General features: G+C 46.7%; 1 protein-coding gene across 2 annotated transcripts in view; it reads right to left on the bottom strand.

Annotated features, from left to right (window-relative positions):
* The window catches only part of LOC117522179 (tissue factor-like), a 60,543-nt gene that overhangs the window by 3,412 nt on the left and 34,239 nt on the right, over positions 1 to 22,892 (bottom strand). For both annotated transcript variants that reach the window (XM_034183573.1, XM_034183574.1), the window contains one exon: positions 16,424 to 16,589. In XM_034183573.1, the coding sequence (XP_034039464.1) occupies positions 16,424 to 16,589 (166 nt within the window). The remainder of the gene's footprint in view (positions 1 to 16,423; positions 16,590 to 22,892) is intronic.

Here is a 22,892-nt window from a genome sequence, read left to right as displayed (position 1 = left end):
AAGAAAAAATAATATAGCACCTTCAACTGCACCACAGACTAAAACAGTTAAATGTGGTCTATTAAACTGTCATGCCGGGCGGCAGCCTGGCGTCAGGAGCGGTTGGACCCGCAATACAGACTTCCAGACTGGACTTGGGTGTAAGAGAAAGCGTGGTCTTTATTTCAGCATCAGGTTCGGTACACATGTAATCAGTCAGCGAGGTAGAGGTACAAGAAGGGTCAGGCTGAGATGCAGTCAAAAACGAGCAGGATTCAGAAGCACGAGCAAACACCGACAACCGGGATGAGGCAAGAGACATGGTCGAAGACAACAGAGCAGGGTCCGTAACACAGCAAGACAAAATCAGGACAATGAAGGGCGCTGGAAAGAGTACAAGACTACAATCTGGCAATGAGCCGTGAGACTGTGGAGGCTTAAATACTTGTGGGTTAATCAGTGAGAAGTGAGGGACAGGTGGTGTAAACGAGGTGCATGTGAGGAACAGTCTAGAAGGGGTGTGGCTTCTGGCTAAAGAGTAAACACTGTGCAAGATAGTGAAGGAAGGGAAACTGAGTGGAGTGATGTAAAAGACAAAGACACAGGAGCAGGTGGCAAGAGTGTGAGTGAAATATATGGGGCAGGTGCAGTGATGTGAAGCGAACAGAAACAAAACAGACTGCATCAAAGTGAGGGAAAAAACATAATATCAGATGCCGGGCGTGGAGTGAACAGAAGCAACTGGGCGTGAGACCAGGAATGAAGACATGATGGGAGGTGCAGAGTGGAACAAACAGCAAAAACGGAACCGAGCAAAAAGGAAATCAGGGTCAGAATGTAATACAACAGGAACCAAAATCAAACATAAGCATAATTACAGAAGCAACTAGAACTGATCAGTACAAAAGCAGAATTAAACAGGAACAGACTAATTACCAGAAAGCAAAACCCGATATAAAAGTATAACAGAAAACATACAGTTGAAAGCTAAATGAAAAACAATGAAAACCCAACCTGGCTGAACAACTAGAACAGCACTTGACCATGGCTAATAAAACAGAGCTGGGGCAGACGGAGAGTAGAAGAAAGAGGAAAAATGAGGATCGAAGCCCAGAGCCGGCCAAAATCGCGACAGAACCCCCCCGCCAAGCGGGTGACCCCGGCGGCCGCAGAAAGGGACCACCGGAACCCCAACAAAGGGAGGGAGGCGGGGGACCCCGGACGGGGGGCAAAAAGAGGCGAGAGGCCAATCCAAAGACCGTGAACCCCAAGGATGATGGACAACATGACCAAAAGGGGGGAAGGGAACCCCTAGCTGACAAACAGAACAATAAATACCAGCATGTGGCTGGGAACCCGGTACATCTTGGCATCTAAATAAGCCGGGAGGATGGTGGAAGACCAGGTCCGGGGGGTGGCCACGAGGCTTACCAACACCAGCACTTGAATGCGGGAGCTGACTAGTGGGAACACTGGCCTCTAAGGCGGAGTCAGAGAAGTTTGTATGAGGAGGTGTAAGGCTGCAACCCCGCAACCCCACAGGGAAAGAATCAGACGTGTAAAGGCGGAGCATACAAAACAGGAAAGCCACAGAGACAGATACAGAAATAGAACCCCAGAACTGACATAAACCCAACGAGTAAGAGAATCATCATTACCCTCCAGAATGCCATTCCAGACATCAATCGATCCAACTGGAAATGGGACCCGGAGACTAACTGTACTCGGTGGGAGCTTAACTTGTTTCATCCGAGTGTAATAGAGGACACGCAGACAGAGTTGAAACGAGGCAATCAGGTGCTCTACCCAAAAGCACAGTGCGTTTAATGCCCACATCACCCCAAAAATCCCATTAACAGGAAATATGCAACCCGGCTCCAAATTCCGAATCCAGACAACAAGCCAATCAACGAAGACCGAGAACCAGTAATGCAATATGCACCGTAGAGTACTTAACCAGGCCATCAGAACGCCACAGAGTGCATCAACAAAAAACTTCCAGGAGATGATAAATTGCTTCATCCAAAAAGACACAGAGTCAATTATGTAATTGTATGACAGAGAACAAAGCAGGGAGGAAGAAATCTTCCCAGTAAATGAGCGTATCTGGAAAACCATTTCTCTCCTAAAATAATGACCCTTCCCCTGAGTGAGCCCCCAAAATGAAATACAGGGGCTCGTTACAACACCCATGAAAAACATTAATTGCATCAGCAGCTTACATGAAGCACTTCTCAGACTCTGACGTAGTAAATCAAACAGACATTTTGCCGTTTCACGTGGAAACCTTTTCAGAGTCAGCCGCGGTATCTTTAACAGGTTTCTGATGAAGTCGCAGGCAAGTAAACACAGCAACATAAACCAGATGGAAAAAGAAAAGTTCTCTATGGTAGTGGTCAGGTCTGGTGCTGAAGCAGACACATGAAGATCAGGAATGGCGGCCCCGTTTGGCTGCGTGTGCGTGGGATTCGCCCTCCTAGGTGCCGCTGTTGACCGTGGAGCTGGGCGCGTGGAGCCACTGGTGACCACCGGTGAAGATTCAATGGAGATCTCAGGAGCTGCAGGATGGAGCAGCATCTCCAGCGGCATCTCCAGCAACCTCACAGCGGGGTATGCTGAGGCTGTGTCGCTTTCTGATGACGTAGGGGCGGTGCAGATAGATGACGAAGGTAAAGATGAGACGATCGTAGTGAACGCAGAGACGGAGTCAGCTGGCGCCACTGCGAGCGTTCCGATCGGACAACAAGACGATGCGGAACGCGCTGTGACTGTTTCCTCTTCAAGCGGCGGGCCGCACGCCGTGATCGAGGCCGGACACCCAGAAGGTGGCTTAACTTGCTCACCAGACACAGGCTCCTCCAAGCTCCATGATGATACGACCTCTCCCGATGGCTCAATTTGTGACCTCAGTGGCGAGTGATCAGCTGAACCTGAAGGAGTAATCGCAAAGGAGGGTTCGGGCAATGCTGGAGCTGGAGCTTGTGAGTCGAGCTGTGGTGCTTTCATCCTTCGAGGCACTGGGACCGGCGTCATGTGGAGTGGCTGTGCTGTGGAACTGTTGACCGGGACGTACTGCTCAACCAGAACCTGCTGCAAGGCGTCGCGCACTGCATGGAATTTCCGTGGTGCTGGCTTTGGGGGAATCTGGAGTGTGGCTGGATCTTCTGACTGTATTTCTGGAACAAAGGGCAGCAGGTAAGCAGCCTTCTCTGGTGTAGTGTCGTACCAGGCTGGAGTGAGAGCAGCGTCTGAAAGCGTTATGACGCGCAGCTCTGTGTAACAGGTGGCGGTGAGCTCAGACTCGAACAAAACGTCCATGGGGTCCTCAATGCACGAAGGGGCCTCACCCTGCTCAAACATTTCCTTTATGTCTCTCAGCTCTGGGAATCTGGTTAGCAGCTCTGGAGTGGCTAAAAAGATCTGGTCGAGTGCCGAAAAAATGCACTTTTTGTCCTGCTTACTGTAGCAGTCCTGATACTCAGAAAATAAGTCCTGTATGTTGAATAAGGAAGTGCCATGTTCTGTAGGACTTCCTGCTCAAACTCACAATCTTCCACGTCCGTCCAGTCGGTTTCGTTGTCCTCGGATGGCAGATAGGCCTCCGGATGCTTCATCCAATCTGGACGCTTCTGTTCACTGAATACACTGTCCAGGCTCAGAAGCTCTGGAAAGTAGTCAAACAGCCAGGAATTCGAATTTACAAGATCCCTGGCCTGGTCAAGGTAATCGAGTTTCTCACCTGGAATGGAACAGTCACGAAAACAGACGAAGAAAAATGAGAGGTCCGAAAAAAATCCTCTTAATCTCCTCAATGTCTGGGAGTTCAGCAGCAGTGTCCATGGCAGGAGTGGAGTCTGCGGAGTCCATAATCTGGCCAGATTGTACTGTCATGCTGGGCAGCAGCCTGGCGTCAGGAGCGGTTGGACCCGCAATACAGACTCCCAGACTGGACTTGGGTGTAAGAGAAAGCGTGGTCTTTATTTCAGCATCAGGTTCGGTACACATGTAATCAGTCAGCGAGGTAGAGGTACAAGAAGGGTCAGGCTGAGACGCAGTCAAAAACGAGCAGGATTCAGAAGCACAAGCAAACACAGACAACCGGGATGAGGCAAGAGACATGGTCGAAGACAACAGAGCAGGGTCCGTAACACAGCAAGACGAAATCTGGACAATGAAGGGCGCTGGAAAGAGTACAAGACTACAATCTGGCAGTGAGCCGTGAGACTGTGGAGGCTTAAATACTTGTGGGTTAATCAGTGAGAAGTGAGGGACAGGTGGTGTAAATGAGGTGCACGTGAGGAACAATCTAGAAGGGGTGTGGCTTCTGGCTAAAGAGTAAACACTGTGCAAGATAGTGAAGGAAGGGAAACTGAGTGGAGTGATGTAAAAGACAAAGACACATGAGCAGGTGGCAAGAGTGTGAGTGAAAGATACGGGGCAGGTGCAGTGATGTGAAGCGAACAGAAACAAAACAGACTGCATCAAAGTGAGGGAAAAAACATAATATCAGATGCCGGGCGTGGAGTGAACAGAAGCAACTGGGCGTGAGACCAGGAATGAAGACATGATGGGAGGTGCAGAGTGGAACAAACAGCAAAAACGGAACCGAGCAAAAAGGAAATCAGGGTCAGAATGTAATACAACAGGAACCAAAATCAAACGTGAGCATAATTACAGAAGCAACTAGAACTGATCAGTACAAAAGCAGAATTAAACAGGAACAGACTAATTACCAGAAAGCAAAACCCGATATAAAAGTATAACAGAAAACATACACATGAAAGCTAAATGAAAAACAATGAAAACCCAACCTGGCTGAACAACTAGAACAGCACTTGACCATGGCTAATAAAACAGAGCTGGGGCAGACGGAGAGTAAAAGAAAGAGGAAAAATGAGGATCGAAGCCCAGAGCCGGCCAAAATCGTGACATAAACATTAGATCTCTCTCTTCTAAGTCCCTGTTAGTAAATGATATAATAATTTATCAACATATTGATTTATTCTGCCTTACAGAAACCTGGTTACAGCAGGATGAATATGGTAGTTTAAATGAGTCAACACCCCCGAGTCACACTAACTGCCAGAACGCTCGTAGCACAGGCCGAGGCGGAGGATTAGCAGCAATCTTCCACTCCACCTTATTAATTAATCCAAAACCAAGACAGAGCTTTAATTCATTTGAAAGCTTGACTCTTAATGACAGCCTCAACACTGCATTTAATCTGTTGTTAGACTCGATTGGCTTTGCTCAAAATGTAACCACTTTAATCATACCTTAGATCTTGTTCTGACTTATGGTATGGAAATTGAAGACTTAACAGTATTCCCTGAAAACCCCCTTCTGTCTGATCATTTCTTAATAACATTTACATTTACTCTGATGGACTACCCAGCAGTGGGGAATACGTTTCATTACAGTAGAAGTGTTGGGAAAGTGTAGGAACACGGACCCACAACAGGGGGCGCAAATGAACGGACAATGGAGTAAGTCAAACAACAACGCTTTACTGTTGTGAATGTGCACAACGAATACAACCAATCACAGAAATGGACTACAGTCAATTTACAAAGTGTCGTGTGGGCAGGCTCGAAGATAGGAGACGCCTCTCCAAGGTAAGACCGGTACCACACGGCTTCCTCCACCACAGGACCCCGGGTATACTGGAGCCGCCAAGTCCCGAACTCCCAGGTGGCCACTGCCTCCGCGTGTCGGACCTGGTACTGCTGGCGAGGAACAAAAACACAATTAAAGGTGGGCGCGTTTGCACCCAGTAATCCACACGGCAGGAAAGCTACCTCCACCTCTTGTTGGAAAAAGGGTCTGTTATCACTCACAAAAGTCACAAAAAAGGTTACTGTCAAGCAGTCAGCTGAGACTATTACCTTCCAGGTAGAACGATATCTCGGCAATGAGGTGGAGATACCGTCCTGCTGATATACCCCACTGATGATTGCCGTCAGCTGTCTCAGGTGATGGGTGACAGCTGTCACCGAGGCTGCTCCCGTAAGGCGGCGGCGCCCTCTGGTGCCTGGAGCCCGCACTCCAGGCAGGGCGCCCTCTGGTGGTGGTGGGCCAGCAGTACCTCCTCTTCAGCGGCCCACACAACAGGACCCCCCCCTCAACGGGCGCCTCCTGGCGCCCGACCGGGCTTGTCCGGGTGGCGACGGTAGAAGTCGGCCAGGAGGGCCGGGTCCAGGATGAAGCTCCTCTTCACCCAGGAGCGTTCTTCAGGGCCGTACCCCTCCCAGTCCACCAGATATTGAAAGCCCCAGCCCATCCGTCGGACGTCCAACAACCGGCGCACTGTCCAAGCCGGCTCGCCATCGATGATCCGGGCAGGAGGTGGCGCCGGACCGGGTGTACAGAGGGGCGAGGTGTGATGGGGCTTGATCTTCGACACATGGAATACTGGATGGATCCGCAGTGAGGCTGGAAGCTGAAGCCTCACTGCGGCGGGATTGATGACCTTGAGGATTTTAAACGGTCCTATGTACCTGTCCTGTAGTTTGGGGGAGGCCACTTGTAGTGGGATGTCCTTTGTGGACAACCACACTTCCTGCCCGGGGCGATACGTAGGGGCCGGGGTCCGCCGCCGGTCTGCATGGGTCTTCGCCCTCATCCGGGCCTTCAACAAAGCAGAACGGGCGGCACGCCACACCCGACGGCACTTCCGCAGGTGGGCCTGGACCGAGGGCACGCCGACCTCTCCCTCAACCACCGGGAACAACGGGGGCTGATACCCCAAACACACCTCAAAGGGGGAGAGGCCGGTGGCTGATGACACTTGACTGTTGTGGGCATACTCGATCCAGGCCAGATGAGTACTCCAGGCCGCCGGGTGCGCGGCTGTCACACAACGCAGTGTTTGCTCCATTTCTTGGTTGGCCCGCTCTGCTTGCCCGTTGGTCTGGGGGTGATACCCGGACGAGAGACTGACCGTAGCCCCCAGTTCCCGGCAAAAGCTCCTCCAGACATGCGAGGAGAACTGGGGACCGCGATCGGAGACGATGTCTGATGGTATCCCATGCAGGCGGACGACGTGGTGGACCAGGAGGTCCGCTGTCTCCTGGGCCGTTGGGAGCTTCGGGAGGGCCACGAAGTGGGCCGCCTTGGAGAATCGGTCCACTATCGTGAGGATCACGGTGTTTCCCTGGGACGGCGGGAGGCCCGTGACAAAATCCAGGCCGATGTGGGACCAGGGGCGATGAGGCACGGGCAGCGGCTGTAGCAGTCCCGGAGCCTTGCGATGGTCGGCCTTGCCCCTGGCACAGGTGGTGCAGGCCTGGATATAATCCCGGACGTCGGCCTCCAGGGACGCCCACCAGAAGCGCTGCCGGACAACTGCCACGGTTCTTCGCACCCCTGGGTGACAGGAGAGCTTGGAGCCGTGACAGAAGTCCAGGACTGCAGCCCTTGCCTCTGGTGGGACGTAAAGTCTGTTCTTTGGTCCAGCCCCGGGGTCCGGGCTTCGTGCCAGGGCCTCCCGGACGGTTCTCTCTACGTCCCAGGTGAGGGTGGCCACGATAGTGGACTCCGGGATGATGGGTTCCGGTGGATCCGACAACTCCGCCTTGACCTCGTCTTCGTGTACCCGGGACAAGGCATCCGACTTCTGGTTCTTGGTCCCGGGCCGGTAGGTGATGCGGAAGTCAAAACGGCCGAAGAACAGTGACCAGCGGGCTTGCCTGGGATTCAGCCGCTTGGCGGTCCTGATATATTCCAGGTTCCGGTGGTCAGTGAAAACCGTGAATGGCACGGACGTTCCCTCCAACAGGTGTCTCCACTCTTCAAGAGCCTCTTTCACCGCAAGGAGTTCTCGGTTGCCGACGTCATAGTTCCGTTCAGCCGGGGTCAACCTGCGGGAAAAATAGGCACACGGATGAAGAACCTTATCGGTCTTCCCACTCTGGGACAGCACAGCTCCTATCCCTGAGTCCGAGGCGTCCACTTCAACCACTAACTGGCGACTAGGATCGGGCTGCACCAGAACGGGTGCAGATGAGAAGCGCCGTTTCAACTCCTTGAACGCGGCATCGCAACGATCCGACCAGGTGAAGGGGACTTTTGGTGAGGTCAGGGCTGTCAGGGGGCTAACAACCTGGCTGTAGCCCTTAATGAACCTCCTGTAGAAATTTGCGAAGCCGAGGAACTGTTGCAGCTTCCTACGGCTTGTGGGTTGGGGCCAGTCTCTCACCGCTGCAACCTTGGCCGGATCAGGAGCGACGGAGTTGGGGGAGATGATGAACCCCAGGAAGGACAAAGAGGTGCGGTGAAACTCATACTTCTCGCCCTTAACAAACAGCCGGTTCTCCAATAACCGCTGCAGGACCTGACGTACATGTCGGACATGAGTCTCAGGATCCGGAGAAAAGATGAGTATGTCGTCTAGATATACGAAGACGAATCGGTGCAGGAAGTCCCGCAAGACATCATTAACCAATGCTTGGAACGTCGCGGGAGCATTTGTAAGACCGAACGGCATGACCAGGTACTCAAAATGACCTAACGGGGTGTTAAATGCCGTCTTCCACTCGTCTCCCTTCCGGATCCGAACCAGGTGATACGCATTCCTAAGATCAAGCTTGGTGAATATCTTGGCTCCATGCAGGGGCGTGAACACCGAATCCAACAAGGGTAAGGGGTATCGGTTACGAACCGTGATTTCGTTCAGCCCCCTGTAATCAATGCATGGACGTAATCCGCCATCCTTTTTCCCCACAAAAAAGAAACCCGCACCCATCGGGGAGGTGGAATTCCGGATCAACCCGGCAGCCAAAGAGTCCCGGATGTAGGTCTCCATTGATTCGCGTTCAGGTCGTGAGAGGTTGTACAGCCTGCTGGATGGGAACTCAACGCCTGGAACCAAATCAATGGCACAATCATAGGGGCGGTGCGGGGGAAGGGTGAGTGCCAGATCCTTGCTGAACACCTCCGCAAGGTCATGGTACTGCACCGGCACCGTCCCTAGATTGGGCGGGGCTCTGACCTCCTCCCTGGCCTGGGAACCGGGAGGAACCGAGGAACCTAAACATACCCGATGGCAGGTCTCGCTCCACTGGACCACTACCCCGGACGGCCAATCGATCCGGGGATTGTGTTTCAACATCCAGGGAAAACCTAAAATCACACGGGAGGTGGCCGGAGTTACAAAAAACTCGATCTCCTCCCGGTGATTCCCCGACACCACCAGAGTTACTGGTGGTGTCTTGTGAGTGATTGGAGGGAGTAGGGAGCCATCTAGTGCCCGTACCTGCACAGGCGAGGTAAGTGCCACCAGAGGGAACCCTATCTCCCTGGCCCATTTGCTATCAAGCAAATTCCCTTCTGAGCCCGTGTCCACCAGTGCTGGGGCCTTCAGGGTTAAATCCTCATAAAGGATTGTAACTGGGAGTCGTGTGGCGATGTGGGTGTGTCCCACGTGCAAGTCTCGGCCCCCCCCTAGCCCAGTGTCTAGGGGCGGGCGTTGGTGTTTAACCGCTCGGGGCAGTCTCGTACTTGATGCTCAATCGAGCCACAAACAAAACACGCTCCGCGGGCCAGCCTCCTCTGTGTGGCCGGTGCCCTAAATGTTGCCCTACTCGTGTCCATAGCTTCGTCAGCAGGGGGAGCTGTGATCGCACGGAGCGCAGGGGCCGTGGAGCGTGGGGAGGGCGGAACGCGGTTGGAACCGGAAGGGAGAGGGACGACGTGTGCCTGGCCACGCCCTTCGTCTCGTTCCCGACGGCGCTCATTTAACCGATTGTCTAATCGTATAACAAGATCGATAAGCCCATCCAAATCCCGCGGTTCGTCCTTAGCCACCAGGTGCTCCTTGAGGACCAATGACAGTCCGTTTACGAAGGCGGCGCGGAGGGCAGTGTTATTCCAGCCGGACCTCGCAGCCGCGATGCGGAAGTCGACTGCATAGGCAGCTGCGCTCCGGCGCCCCTGTCTCATTGACAGCAGCACGGCTGAAGCGGTCTCTCCTCTATTAGGGTGATCGAACACTGTTCTGAGCTCCCTCACAAACCCATCATATGTCAGAAGGAGCCGTGAACTTTGCTCCCAGAGCGCTGTAGCCCAAGCGCGTGCCTCACCACGAAGCAGGTTTATCACATAAGCTACTTTGCTAGCGTCGGTCGCGTACATGACGGGACGCTGTGCGAAGACGAGCGAACACTGCATAAGGAAATCCGCGCACGTCTCCACACAGCCTCCGTACGGCTCCGGAGGGCTTATGTATGCTTCAGGGGATGGTGGGGGGGGTCGTTGGACAACCAGTGGAACGTCGCTGTCACGCACAGGGTCTACGGGAGGGAGAGCCGCAGCGGCGCCCGGAGGGCGCGCTTCCACCTGCGCGGCGAGAGCCTCCACCCTGCGGTTCAGGAGGGCGTTCTGCTCGGCCATCAAATCTAACCGAGTCGTGAAAGCGGTGAGGATCCGCTGCAACTCACCGAGTACCCCTCCTGCGGACGCCTGCGCGCCTTGTTCTTCCATTGGCCGTTCAACAGCCGGTTGACGCCCCTCGGGATCCATGACGCTGGCCGAGATATCCTGTTGGGAAAGTGTAGGAACACGGACCCACAACAGGGGGCGCAAATGAACGGACAATGGAGTAAGTCAAACAACAACGCTTTACTGTTGTGAATGTGCACAACGAATACAACCAATCACAGAAATGGACTACAGTCAATTTACAAAAGTGTCGTGTGGGCAGGCTCGAAGATAGGAGACGCCTCTCCAAGGTAAGACCGGTACCACACGGCTTCCTCCACCACAGGACCCCGGGTATACTGGAGCCGCCAAGTCCCGAACTCCCAGGTGGCCACTGCCTCCGCGTGTCGGACCTGGTACTGCTGGCGAGGAACAAAAACACAATTAAAGGTGGGCGCGTTTGCACCCAGTAATCCACACGGCAGGAAAGCTACCTCCACCTCTTGTTGGAAAAAGGGTCTGTTATCACTCACAAAAGTCACAAAAAAGGTTACTGTCAAGCAGTCAGCTGAGACTATTACCTTCCAGGTAGAACGATATCTCGGCAATGAGGTGGAGATGCCGTCCTGCTGATATACCCCACTGATGATTGCCGTCAGCTGTCTCAGGTGATGGGTGACAGCTGTCGCCGAGGCTGCTCCCGTAAGGCGGCGGCGCCCTCTGGTGCCTGGAGCCCGCACTCCAGGCAGGGCGCCCTCTGGTGGTGGTGGGCCAGCAGTACCTCCTCTTCAGCGGCCCACACAACAAGAAGTCTTTCAGAAAATGCTGTAACTAGGTTTAAGGATATGATTCCTTCTTTATGTTCTCCAATGCCATATACCAACACAGGGCAGAGTAGCTACCTAAACTCTGTGAGTGAGATAGATTATCTCATCAATAGTTTTATATCCTCATTGAGGGCAACTTTGGATGCTGTAGCTCAACTCGCAGCTTAAAGCAGATAACCCGTAAGTTGGAGAGGAAATGGCGTCTCACTAATTTAGAAGATCTTCACTTAGCCTGCAAAAAGAGTCTGTTGCTCTATAAAAAAAGCCCTCCGTAAAGCTAGGACATCTTACTACTCATCACTAATTGAAGAAAATAAGAACAACCCCAGGTTTCTTTTCAGCACTGTAGCCAGGCTGACAGAGTCAGAGCTCTATTGAGCCGAGTATTCCTTTAACTTTAACTAGTAATGACTTCATGACTTTCTTTGCTAATAAAATTTTAACTATTAGAGAAAAAATTACTCATAACCATCCCAAAGACATATCGTTCTCTTTGGCTGCTTTCAGTGATGCCGGTATTTGGTTAGACTCTTTCTCTCCGATTGTTCTGTCTGAGTTATTTTCATTAGTTACTTCCTCCAAACCATCAACATGTCTATTAGACTCCATTCCTACCAGGCTGCTCAAGGAAGCCCTACCATTAATTAATGCTTCGATCTTAAATATGATCAATCTATCTTTATTAGTTGGATATGTACCACAGGCTTTTAAGGTGGCAGTAATTAAACCATTACTTAAAAAGCCATCACTTGACCCAGCTATCTTAGCTAATTGTAGGCCAATCTCCAACCTTCCTTTTCTCTCAAAAATTCTTGAAAGGGTAGTTGTAAAACAGCTAACTGATCATCTGCAGAGGAATGGTCTATTTGAAGAGTTTCAGTCAGGTTTTAGAATTCATCATAGTACAGAAACAGCATTAGTAGGTTACAAATTATCTTCTTATGGCCTCAGACAGTGGACTCATCTCTGTGCTTGTTCTGTTAGACCTCAGTGCTGCTTTTGATACTGTTGACCATAAAATTTTATTACAGAGATTAGAGCATGCCATAGGTATTAAAGGCACTGCGCTGCGGTGGTTTGAATCATATTTATCTAATAGATTACAATTTGTTCATGTAAATGGGGAAACGTCTTCACAGACTAAGGTTAATTATGGAGTTCCACAAGGTTCTGTGCTAGGACCAATTTTATTCACTTTATACATGCTTCCCTTAGGCAGTATTATTAGACAGCATTGCTTAAATTTTCATTGTTATGCAGATGATACCCAGCTTTATCTATCCATGAAGCCAGAGGACACACACCAATTAGCTAAACTGCAGGATTGTCTTACAGAAATAAAGACATGGATGACCTCTAATTTTTTTTTTAATATTTATTTCATTCATTTAAAAGAAAAACAGAAAAGCAAAAAACAAAAGCACCACAATACCAGAATGAAAAGGAGCAGAAAGAAAAACAAGTCTTGTGATTTCTGCCCCTTTTAACAATACAATCTTTCAATATACAGCATCATAGTCAACATTATTTAACAGATTGCATTTCTTTAACTTGTCACATACCACTGACCCATTTCATAATTATGACCATTAATTAATAGATTACATCACTGATAGGTTACATTTAAACTTAAGACACTCCAAACATTATTAAGTTTACTTTTTTTTTTAACTTTCTTGCAGCCCACTGACTTACTTCATAGTTTCATACTTACTTAATACATCTAATTTAATATGTTTTTTTAAATAATTTAAGCAACCTTAATTCTTTAATTTCTTTATTAAGATTGTTCCATAATTTGACACCATTTACTGCAATACTCCTTTCCTTTACTTTGGTTCTAAATCTTGGTTTTTTAAAGACTTCTATTCCTTTCAATTTATAACTACTTACTCTTTTTTCAAACATATTTTGAATGTTTGTTGGTAAAGTATTTTTATTAACTTGGTACATCGTTTGTAATATTTTCAAATCGACTAAATCATGAAATTTAAGTACCCTATACTTAATAAACAATGGATTAGATGGATCTCTAAAACCACTGTTACTAATCACCTTTAAAGCTCTTTTCTGCAAAATAAATAAAGGTTGTATATAGGTTGTATATGTTGATCCCCAGATTTCTACACAGTAAGTTAAATATGGGACAATCAATGAATTGTACAATGTTAATAAACCATAACTATTTAAAGAATATTTTACTTTATGCAAAACAGCAATGGCTTTCGCTATTTTTCCTTTTATTTTTCATTATTATCAGGTTGTCTTAAAAGTTCCCTGAAAAGCCTTCAGTTAATTCAAAATGCTGCAGATAGAGTACTGACAGGGACTAGAAGGAGAGAGCATATCTCACCCATATTGGCCTCTCTTCACTGGCTTCCTGTTAATTCTAGAATAGAATTTAAAATTCTTCTTCTTACTTATAAGATTTTGAATAATCAGGTCCCATCTTATCTTAGGGACCTCATAGTACCATATCACCCCAATAGAGCGCTTCGCTCTCAGACTGCAGGCTTACTTGTAGTTCCTAGGGTTTGTAAGAGTAGAATGGGAGGCAGAGCCTTCAGCTTTCAGGCTCCTCTCCTCTGGAACCAGCTCCCAATTCGGATCAGGGAGACAGACACCTTCTCTACTTTTAAGATTAGGCTTAAAACTTTCCTTTTTGCTAAAGCTTATAATTAGGGCTGGATCAGGTGACCCTGAACCATCCCTTAGTTATGCTGCTATAGACTTAGACTGCTGGGGGGTTCCCATGATGCACTGAGTGTTTCTTTCTCTTTTTGCTCTGTATGCACCACTCTGCATTTAATCATTAGTGATTGATCTCTGCTCCCCTCCACGGCATGTCTTTTTCCTGGTTCTCTCCCTCAGCCCCAACCAGTCCCAGCAGAAGACTGCCCCTCCCTGAGCCTGGTTCTGCTGGAGGTTTCTTCCTGTTAAAAGGGAGTTTTTCCTTCCCACTGTCCCCAAGTGCTTGCTCACAGGGGGTCGTTTTGACCATTGGGGTTTTTCCGTAATTATTGTATGGCTTTGCCTTGCAATATATATATATATATATATATATATATATATATTTACACACACACACACACATCTTAAACTGCTTAGTCCAATTAAGGGTCGCGGGGGGCTGGAGTCTCAGGCACCTAATCGGTCAGGGTAGCTCTGCTGCCACCTGCTGGTTGGATTATGGCAAATTATAGCTATGGCTAATGGATAGCGCGCTTGGTTTCACCACAGAAGGTACCTGGTTCAAACCCCAACCCTGGCGCATTTCTCCATGTAATGTGGACTTGCATCACTAAGGGTTAAAAGGCATAAAATTTGTGCCAATTCAACATGCATATCCACCTTGGATCTGCTGTGGCAACCCGAGTGAAAAACAAGGGAGAAGCCGAAGGGACTTAAGCCCTGGTCCCCTTGAATTATGAAGGATGAATAATGAGCCACTTAGCATGTTTTTTTTTTTCTTTTTTTGGTATGAGTCCAGTACGAGAACGTATTTGGAACAGCTCCAAAGGTAAGTATTTGTAGTGTTTTTTATTGTAATAGCTTGGTAAAACAGTTGCATGTTCATTCCTTCTTTATGAGCAACTGTAAAAGGATGTTTAATGGATCAGATGAGTTCCACTGTGTGTGCGCAATGACACAATGACTGGCACTCAAGAGGAGCATACGCAGAACACAAGTGCACAAAAGAGTGATTTTGCAGACATTAACGGACAAACACAAAGTTAAAAGTTAGAGCACTGGTGTCAAAATGAAGACAGTCCAAAGGACGGACATGAACTTACAACTGTCCACTGTGATGCGCATGTGTCTGCTTGCTGTCCTCACGTGGACATACATAAAAACATATATCGCTGTTGCGATGGGCTACACCGAGCGTGCATGCCATACACCCGTGTATGGTGTGCACATTGACAGGGTGCCCCAGGTGAAAAGGGCCGTCAGATCATAATACGCAGCGAGTGATCTGAATGTCACGTCACCCATGTGAGCTCTGTTCCACATGACGTGGTGTCCATCCTGCGACACACCATCCACAGGACACGTGTGTCGGGCTGGACACGCCAGGCCAATAGATGTGGACATGATAAGAGCGCACTGATCCATGCATGTCATTTCATGACTGTATGTCTGTGACAATGGATCATCTACAGAGGATAAGATGGTTCAAACTTGTATTGTCTGCTTGATAAGAGGGATTCAATAAAATGCGGTGTTGTTTATATGGTGTGTGGTTTTATTTTTTTTTTAAATGCGTTTATCTCCTTGTTCATTTCAGGCATTTTTCCGTACCTTTTAAAGGACTGCGATGGTAGCACAGTGGTAAAGTTTCTGGCTGGCAGTCAAAGCTTTTGTGAATTACAGTTTTGAATCCCATGGGTGGCATGTATTTCCTTTTTTTTTCACAGCAGCTGCACGATGTGCTTACACATGATCTACCTGCTTGCACTACGTTCCCGCTGTGATGGTTTTGTGCACGCTCATGCACAAAACCGTCAGAGCAGGATTGTTCACGCCTGCCTGACCACATGTCTCTCCCGACGTCAGCTTGATGTTTTCGTGGTTCACTCATACAAGCTGTTTCGCCATGATTTGCCCTGATTGGTATTTATTCGTACTATGTGTCAAGGAGCCCTAGGAGTCTTTCAAAGTTCTGCTGTATTCTATTTGTTTAAACACAGTAGTCAGTTCCTTTGGCTTCTTCCTTGGAGTCACTACAGCAGATCCATTGTGGATTTACATGTTGATTTGGCATAAGTTTGAAGCTGGATGCCCTTCCTGACACAACTCCATATGAGATGGAGAATGGGCAGGGCAGTCTTTATCCAAGAACCTTCTGCTCTGGAAAAAAGCACACTTAAATACTGGGCCACCATGCTGCCTGAACATCAGTCGCATAAACTCCATGATTGTCACAACTATCGCTGCTTCCATGCTTTTTTTTTTTGTTTGTAAACCTAAAGTTTACTTGTACATTTTTCTTTAAATACTTAAAGTACAAGCATAGTTAGAAAATATCATCTGAAACTTAAATAGATTTACTGTCAGATAATTTGACTGAGTACACAACAGCCAACTGAAGATGACACACCAGGACCTGAGGAGTCCTGATCATTCTGTGCTGGAATGGACACAATCATACTATCTGGCACAAACAGGAGCAGCTGTGTTCATGTGTTCCATGTGGATACCTTGCAGGATGCTCGTGTGTCCCGCCGTACACTGCTGCTTGCTCCAGGCTCCTAACTGGTTAGCTTTTGGTCTGGAGGGAATGTAGGCTGCCACCATGAAGCAGTAACTCTGTCCGGCATCCAGGTTTGACACCTCAGCCACATTGGAGTCAGATATTATGTCCCTCTACACAAAGAAACAATTTCAAACACCTCAGTCACTCAAGTCCATGTTCTTCAATACAATACAAAACGTGTTACAGCTGCATGCACGTTACCTACAGTTTGGCAAAAAAAATAAATAAATAATAATAATAATTCTTTGTCAGGCATATGAAGTGAAAATAGATTAAATTCAGTATTTCTTCACTGTCAGATAAGCAGCAGGTTTGCAAGCTGAAATCAGAAACAGCTGGGATGGTGTGGAAAATCTTAAAAAAAAAAAAAAAAAATCCCACAGTGGCTGTTAGATTTACTTTGACTCATGTTTCCTTGCAGACAGCATGAACCAAAGATATTACATGTTTTGTGTGGTCAACTTTAATATACATCCATTCCTGCATCGCAGAGTTTCTCGATCATTCAGGCAAAGATAGTGTCCTTAAGTTTAGTTGAGGCAACTGGGCTTCGTTTTTAGCTGGGAGATGTTTCGCCACTCATGCAAGTGGCTGTAATCAGTCTGGGATAACACTGGTCAGGGAACACCCAGATATACTCCTCCAGGGTGGGGTACACTGTCCTCCACTGTTACCTCTAAAGGATCATAATGCAACACATCCATTCCTGCATTTAAGACCTGAAATACATTCCAAGAATAAAACTTGTGAAGGAAGTAATTTAGGGCTACCAATGAGATCAAACCAATTGTTTTATGAGAATTTCTTTCTGATTGTTTTGTGGGCCCGTGGTTGGTATTTTGGGATCAATCAATCAATTTTATTTATATAGCGCCAAATCACAACAAACAGTTGCCCCAAGGCGCTTTATATTGTAAGGCAAGGCCATACAATAATTACGTAAAAACCCCAACGGTCAAAACGACCCCCTGTGAGCAAGCACTTGGCGACAGTGGGAAGGAAAAACTCCCTTTTAACAGGAAGAAACCTCCAGCAGAACCAGGCTCAGGGAGGGGCAGTCTTCTGCTGGGACTGGTTGGGGCTGAGGGAGAGAACCAGGAAAAAGACATGCTGTGGAGGGGAGCAGAGATCAATCACTAATGATTAAATGCAGAGTGGTGCATACAGAGCAAAAAGAGAAAGAAACACTCAGTGCATCATGGGAACCCCCCAGCAGTCTAAGTCTATAGCAGCATAACTAAGGGATGGTTCAGGGTCACCTGATCCAGCCCTAACTATAAGCTTTAGCAAAAAGGAAAGTTTTAAGCCTAATCTTAAAAGTAGAGAGGGTGTCTGTCTCCCTGATCTGAATTGGGAGCTGGTTCCACAGGAGAGGAGCCTGAAAGCTGAAGGCTCTGCCTCCCATTCTACTCTTACAAACCCTAGGAACTACAAGTAAGCCTGCTGTCTGAGAGCGAAGCGCTCTATTGGGGTGATATGGTACTATGAGGTCCCTAAGATAAGATGGGACCTGATTATTCAGAACCTTATAAGTAAGAAGAAGAATTTTAAATTCTATTCTGGAATTAACAGGGAGCCAATGAAGAGAGGCCAATATGGGTGAGATATGCTCTCTCCTTCTAGTCCCCGCCAGTACTCTAGCTGCAGCATTTTGAATTAACTGAAGGCTTTTCAGGGAACTTTTAGGACAACCTGATAATAATGAATTACAATAGTCCAGCCTAGAGGAAATAAATGCATGAATTAGTTTTTCAGCATCACTCTGAGGCAAGACCTTTCTAATTTTAGAGATATTGCGCAAATGCAAAAAAGCAGTCCTACATATTTGTTTAATATGCGCTTTGAATGACATATCCTGATCAAAAATGACTCCAAGATTTCTCACAGTATTACTAGAGGTCAGGGTAATGCCATCCAGAGTAAGGATCTGGTTAGACACCATGTTTCTAAGATTTGTGGGGCCAAGTACAATAACTTCCGTTTTATCTGAGTTTAAAAGCAGGAAATTAGAGGTCATCCATGTCTTTATGTCTGTAAGACAATCCTGCAGTTTAGCTAATTGGTGTGTGTCCTCTGGCTTCATGGATAGATAAAGCTGGGTATCAGCTGCGTAACAATGAAAATTTAAGCAATGCCGTCTAATAATACTGCCTAAGGGAAGCATGTATAAAGTGAATAAAATTGGTCCTAGCATAGAACCTTGTGGAACTCCATAATTAACCTTAGTCTGTGAAGAAGATTCCCCATTTACATGAACAAATTGTAATCTATTAGATAAATATGATTCAAACCACCGCAGAGCAGTGCCTTTAATACCTATGGCATGCTCTAATCTCTGTAATAAAATTTTATGGTCAACAGTATCAAAAGCAGCACTGAGGTCTAACAGAACAAGCACAGAGATGAGTCCACTGTCTGAGGCCATAAGAAGATCATTTGTAACCTTCACTAATGCTGTTTCTGTACTATGATGAATTCTAAAACCTGACTGAAACTGTTCAAATAGACCATTCCTCTGCAGATGATCAGTTAGCTGTTTTACAACTACCCTTTCAAGAATCTTTGAGAGAAAAGGAAGGTTGGAGATTGGCCTACAATTAGCTAAGATAGCTGGGTCAAGTGATGGCTTTTTAAGTAATGGTTTAATTACTGCCACCTTAAAAGCCTGTGGTACATAGCCAACTAATAAAGATAGATTGATCATATTTAAGATCGAAGCATTAAATAACGGTAGGGCTTCCTTGAGCAGCCTGGTAGGAATGGGGTCTAATAGACATGTTGATGGTTTGGATGAAGTAACTAATGAAAATAACTCAGAACAATCTGAGAGAAAGAGTCTAACCAAATACCGGCATCACTGAAAGCAGCCAAAGATAACGATACGTCTTTGGGATGGTTATGAGTAATTTTTTCTCTAATAGTTAAAATTTTATTAGCAAAGAAAGTCATGAAGTCATTACTAGTTAAAGTTAAAGGAATACTCGGCTCAATAGAGCTCTGACTCTTTGTCAGCCTGGCTACAGTGCTGAAAAGAAACCTGGGGTTGTTCTTATTTTCTTCAATTAGTGATGAGTAGTAAGATGTCCTAGCTTTACGGAGGGCTTTTTTATAGAGCAACAGACTCTTTTTTCCAGGCTAAGTGAAGATCTTCTAAATTAGTGAGATGCCATTTCCTCTCCAACTTACGGGTTATCTGCTTTAAGCTGCGAGTTTGAGAGTTATACCACGGAGTCAGGCACTTCTGATTTAAAGCTCTCTTTTTCAGACGAGCTACAGCATCCAAAGTTGTCTTCAATGAGGATGTAAGACTATTGACGAGATACTCTATCTCACTTACAGAGTTTAGGTAGCTACTCTGCACTGTGTTGGTATATGGCATTAGAGAACATAAAGAAGGAATCATATCCTTAAACCTAGTTACAGTGCTTTCTGAAAGACTTCTAGTGTAATGAAACTTATTCCCCACTGCTGGGTAGTCCATCAGAGTAAATGTAAATGTTATTAAGAAATGATCAGACAGAAGGGAGTTTTCAGGGAATACTGTTAAGTCTTCAATTTCCATACCATAAGTCAGAACAAGATCTAAGATATGATTAAAGTGGTGGGTGGACTCATTTACATTTTGAGCAAAGCCAGTTGAGTCTAATAATAGATTAAATGCAGTGTTGAGGCTGTCATTCTCAGCATCTGTGTGGATGTTAAAATCGCCCACTATAATTAGCTTATCTGAGCTAAGCACTAAGTCAGACAAAAGGTCTGAAAATTCACAGAGAAACTCACAGTAACGACCAGGTGGACGATAGATAATAACAAATAAAACTGTTTTTTGGGACTTCCAATTTGGATGGACAAGACTAAGAGTCAAGCTTTCAAATGAATTAAAGCTCTGTCTGGGTTTTTGATTAATTAATAAGCTGGAATGGAAGATTGCTGCTAATCCTCCGCCTCGGCCCATGCTACGAGCATTCTGGCAGTTAGTGTGACTCTGGGGTGTTGACTCATTTAAACTAACATATTCATCCTGCTGTAACCAGGTTTCTGTAAGGCAGAATAAATCAATATGTTGATCAATTATTATATCATTTACTAACAGGGACTTAGAAGAGAGAGACCTAATGTTTAATAGACCACATTTAACTGTTTTAGTCTGTGGTGCAGTTGAAGGTGCTATATTATTTTTTCTTTTTGAATTTTTATGCTTAAATAGATTTTTGCTGGTTATTGGTGGTCTGGTAGCAGGCACCGTCTCTACGGGGATGGGGTAATGAGGGGATGGCAGGGGGAGAGAAGCTGCAGAGAGGTGTGTAAGACTACAACTGGGATTGGTTGCTAAAGAATGTTTGAGTTGCAGCACGTTTGTTTTCTCTTTAGTTGTCCTTGTACTTTTGAATATGATTTGCTGGTGCTTTGTTTCTGTGTGGAAAAACAGATAAATGATAAATGGACTGCATATGGCGCTTTCCATCTGATGTCAGGGTGCTGCCATGCAAGGCTCTCACTACACACCGGGAGCAATAGGGGATAAAGGACCTTGCGAAAGGCCCTTAGTGATTTGGCTGTCAGGCTTGGGTTTGAACTGTGGATCCTCTGGTCTCAAGCCCAGCGCTTAACCACTAGACCATCACTTCCCCTAAATAAATGTTTTAAAAATAATGTCATTTCAAACAGACTTCAAAAAGAAGTAACCATGAAAGGCTGAATTTTTGAGGAGCTAAGATGGGTAGAAAATCTTCAGTTTATCAACAAATGTCTGAGAAAATTATAGATATGTTTCAAAACAATGGTTCTCAAAGAAAGATTGGGAATGATTTACATATTTCTCTCTCTACAGTGCATAATATCATTAAATGATTCAAGGAATCTGGAGGTATTTCAGTGTGTAAAGGACAAGCCTAAGATGAACACCCGTGATCTCCATAGGTGTCAACCTGACCCAGAAAGGACAAACAGGGTGCAGGTTTCTTTGGAAGCAGAGTAGGACCATATGTACACTGGCAGTGTTAATTTAACACTGTCAGTGTTAGTTTTACATTGGTGATTTTACTGTGTGCTAACTTTCATTCCCCTGCTCTCCAGAGCATATCTCCATCTCTCCAGGCTAGACTCAACCTGCTCTCTACTGTAGAGAAGCTTGAATCTTTGACTGGACTGGGTTGCTTGACGTGAGGACGTTTCGCTTCAAATCACAGAAGCTTCCTCAGCTAAAATTCTTGCTCTGGTAGTCTGACTTCTGTCTTGACTCTTGTAGAGAAGAATAAACCAGAAGCCAACAAAAGCTGGAGTTTTTAACCTAACCAGACCCCTCCTACCGAGATGCCGACTGCTATAGGCTAGTGACTAAACAATAGCTCTAATTAGCACCTATTGTGCACTCTCCTAATGATGGGATGGAAGCCTCCCCTGATGGCTCCCTTGACGACTCTCCTGATGACGTGAATGACTCATTACCATGAACAAAAGACTGAAACTGCTTAGACCTGAGTACCCCATTGTAAACAGGGGACAAAGCGTGTCTGAGACCCGCCCCCCGGTTAAGGCTGGGTTTCAACTGTTTTACAAAGAATGCTTCCTTGACACCTCTCTCAAACCATTTCTTCTCTCTGGCTAAGATTTTAACTTCCTTGTCCTCAAACGTGTGGTTAGTGTCTTTCAGGTGGAAATGAACTGCAGACTGAGGTCCACTGGCGACCTCTCTGCAGTGCTGGTATAGCCTCTTGTTTAAAGGTTGCTTAGTCTCACCTATGTAGTGTTCATTACAGTTTTCTTGACATCTGATATAATACACTACATTGCTCCGTTTGTAACTAGGGATCCTGTCCTTAGGGTGAACCAATTTCTGTCTCAAGGTGTTAACTGTTTTAAAGTAAACTGGGATTTTGTGCTGTCTGAAGATCCTCTGTAGTTTTTCCCCTACTCCTGCTAAATAAGGGAGAGACACTCCTCTTCTTCTTGTCTCCATCTCCTGTCTATCTGGTCTCTTTGTTTTCTGGGACTTCTGCACTTTGTCCAGGGACCATCGTGGGTACCCACATACTGTGAGGGCTTTCCGTACAAGTTGTTGTTCTTTAGCCCTTCCCTCTGTAGTTGTGGGCACCTGCGGGGCTCTGTGTTGAAGAGTCCTCATCACCCCAAGCTTGTGTTCAAGGGGGTGGTTTGAGCCAAAGAGCAGATATTGGTCAGTGTGAGTGGGTTTTCTGTAAACCTCTATCTGGAGCTGCCTGTTCTCTCCAATCGTAACATCACAGTCCAAGAAGGCTAAATGGTTGTTTCTGGCATCCTCATGTGTGAACTTGATATTGGAATCCACCGAATTGATGTGTTCTGTAAAGTCCTCAACCTCCTGTTGCTTGATTTTAACCCATGTGTCATCGACATATCTGAACCAGTGACTGAGAGAGATGCCCGTGAACGAC

Source organism: Thalassophryne amazonica, chromosome 12 (assembly GCF_902500255.1).
Source record: "Thalassophryne amazonica chromosome 12, fThaAma1.1, whole genome shotgun sequence".
Lineage (NCBI taxonomy): Eukaryota > Metazoa > Chordata > Actinopteri > Batrachoidiformes > Batrachoididae > Thalassophryne > Thalassophryne amazonica.
Note: the sequence above shows the minus strand (reverse complement) of the source record. Positions and strands in the feature narration are given on the sequence as shown.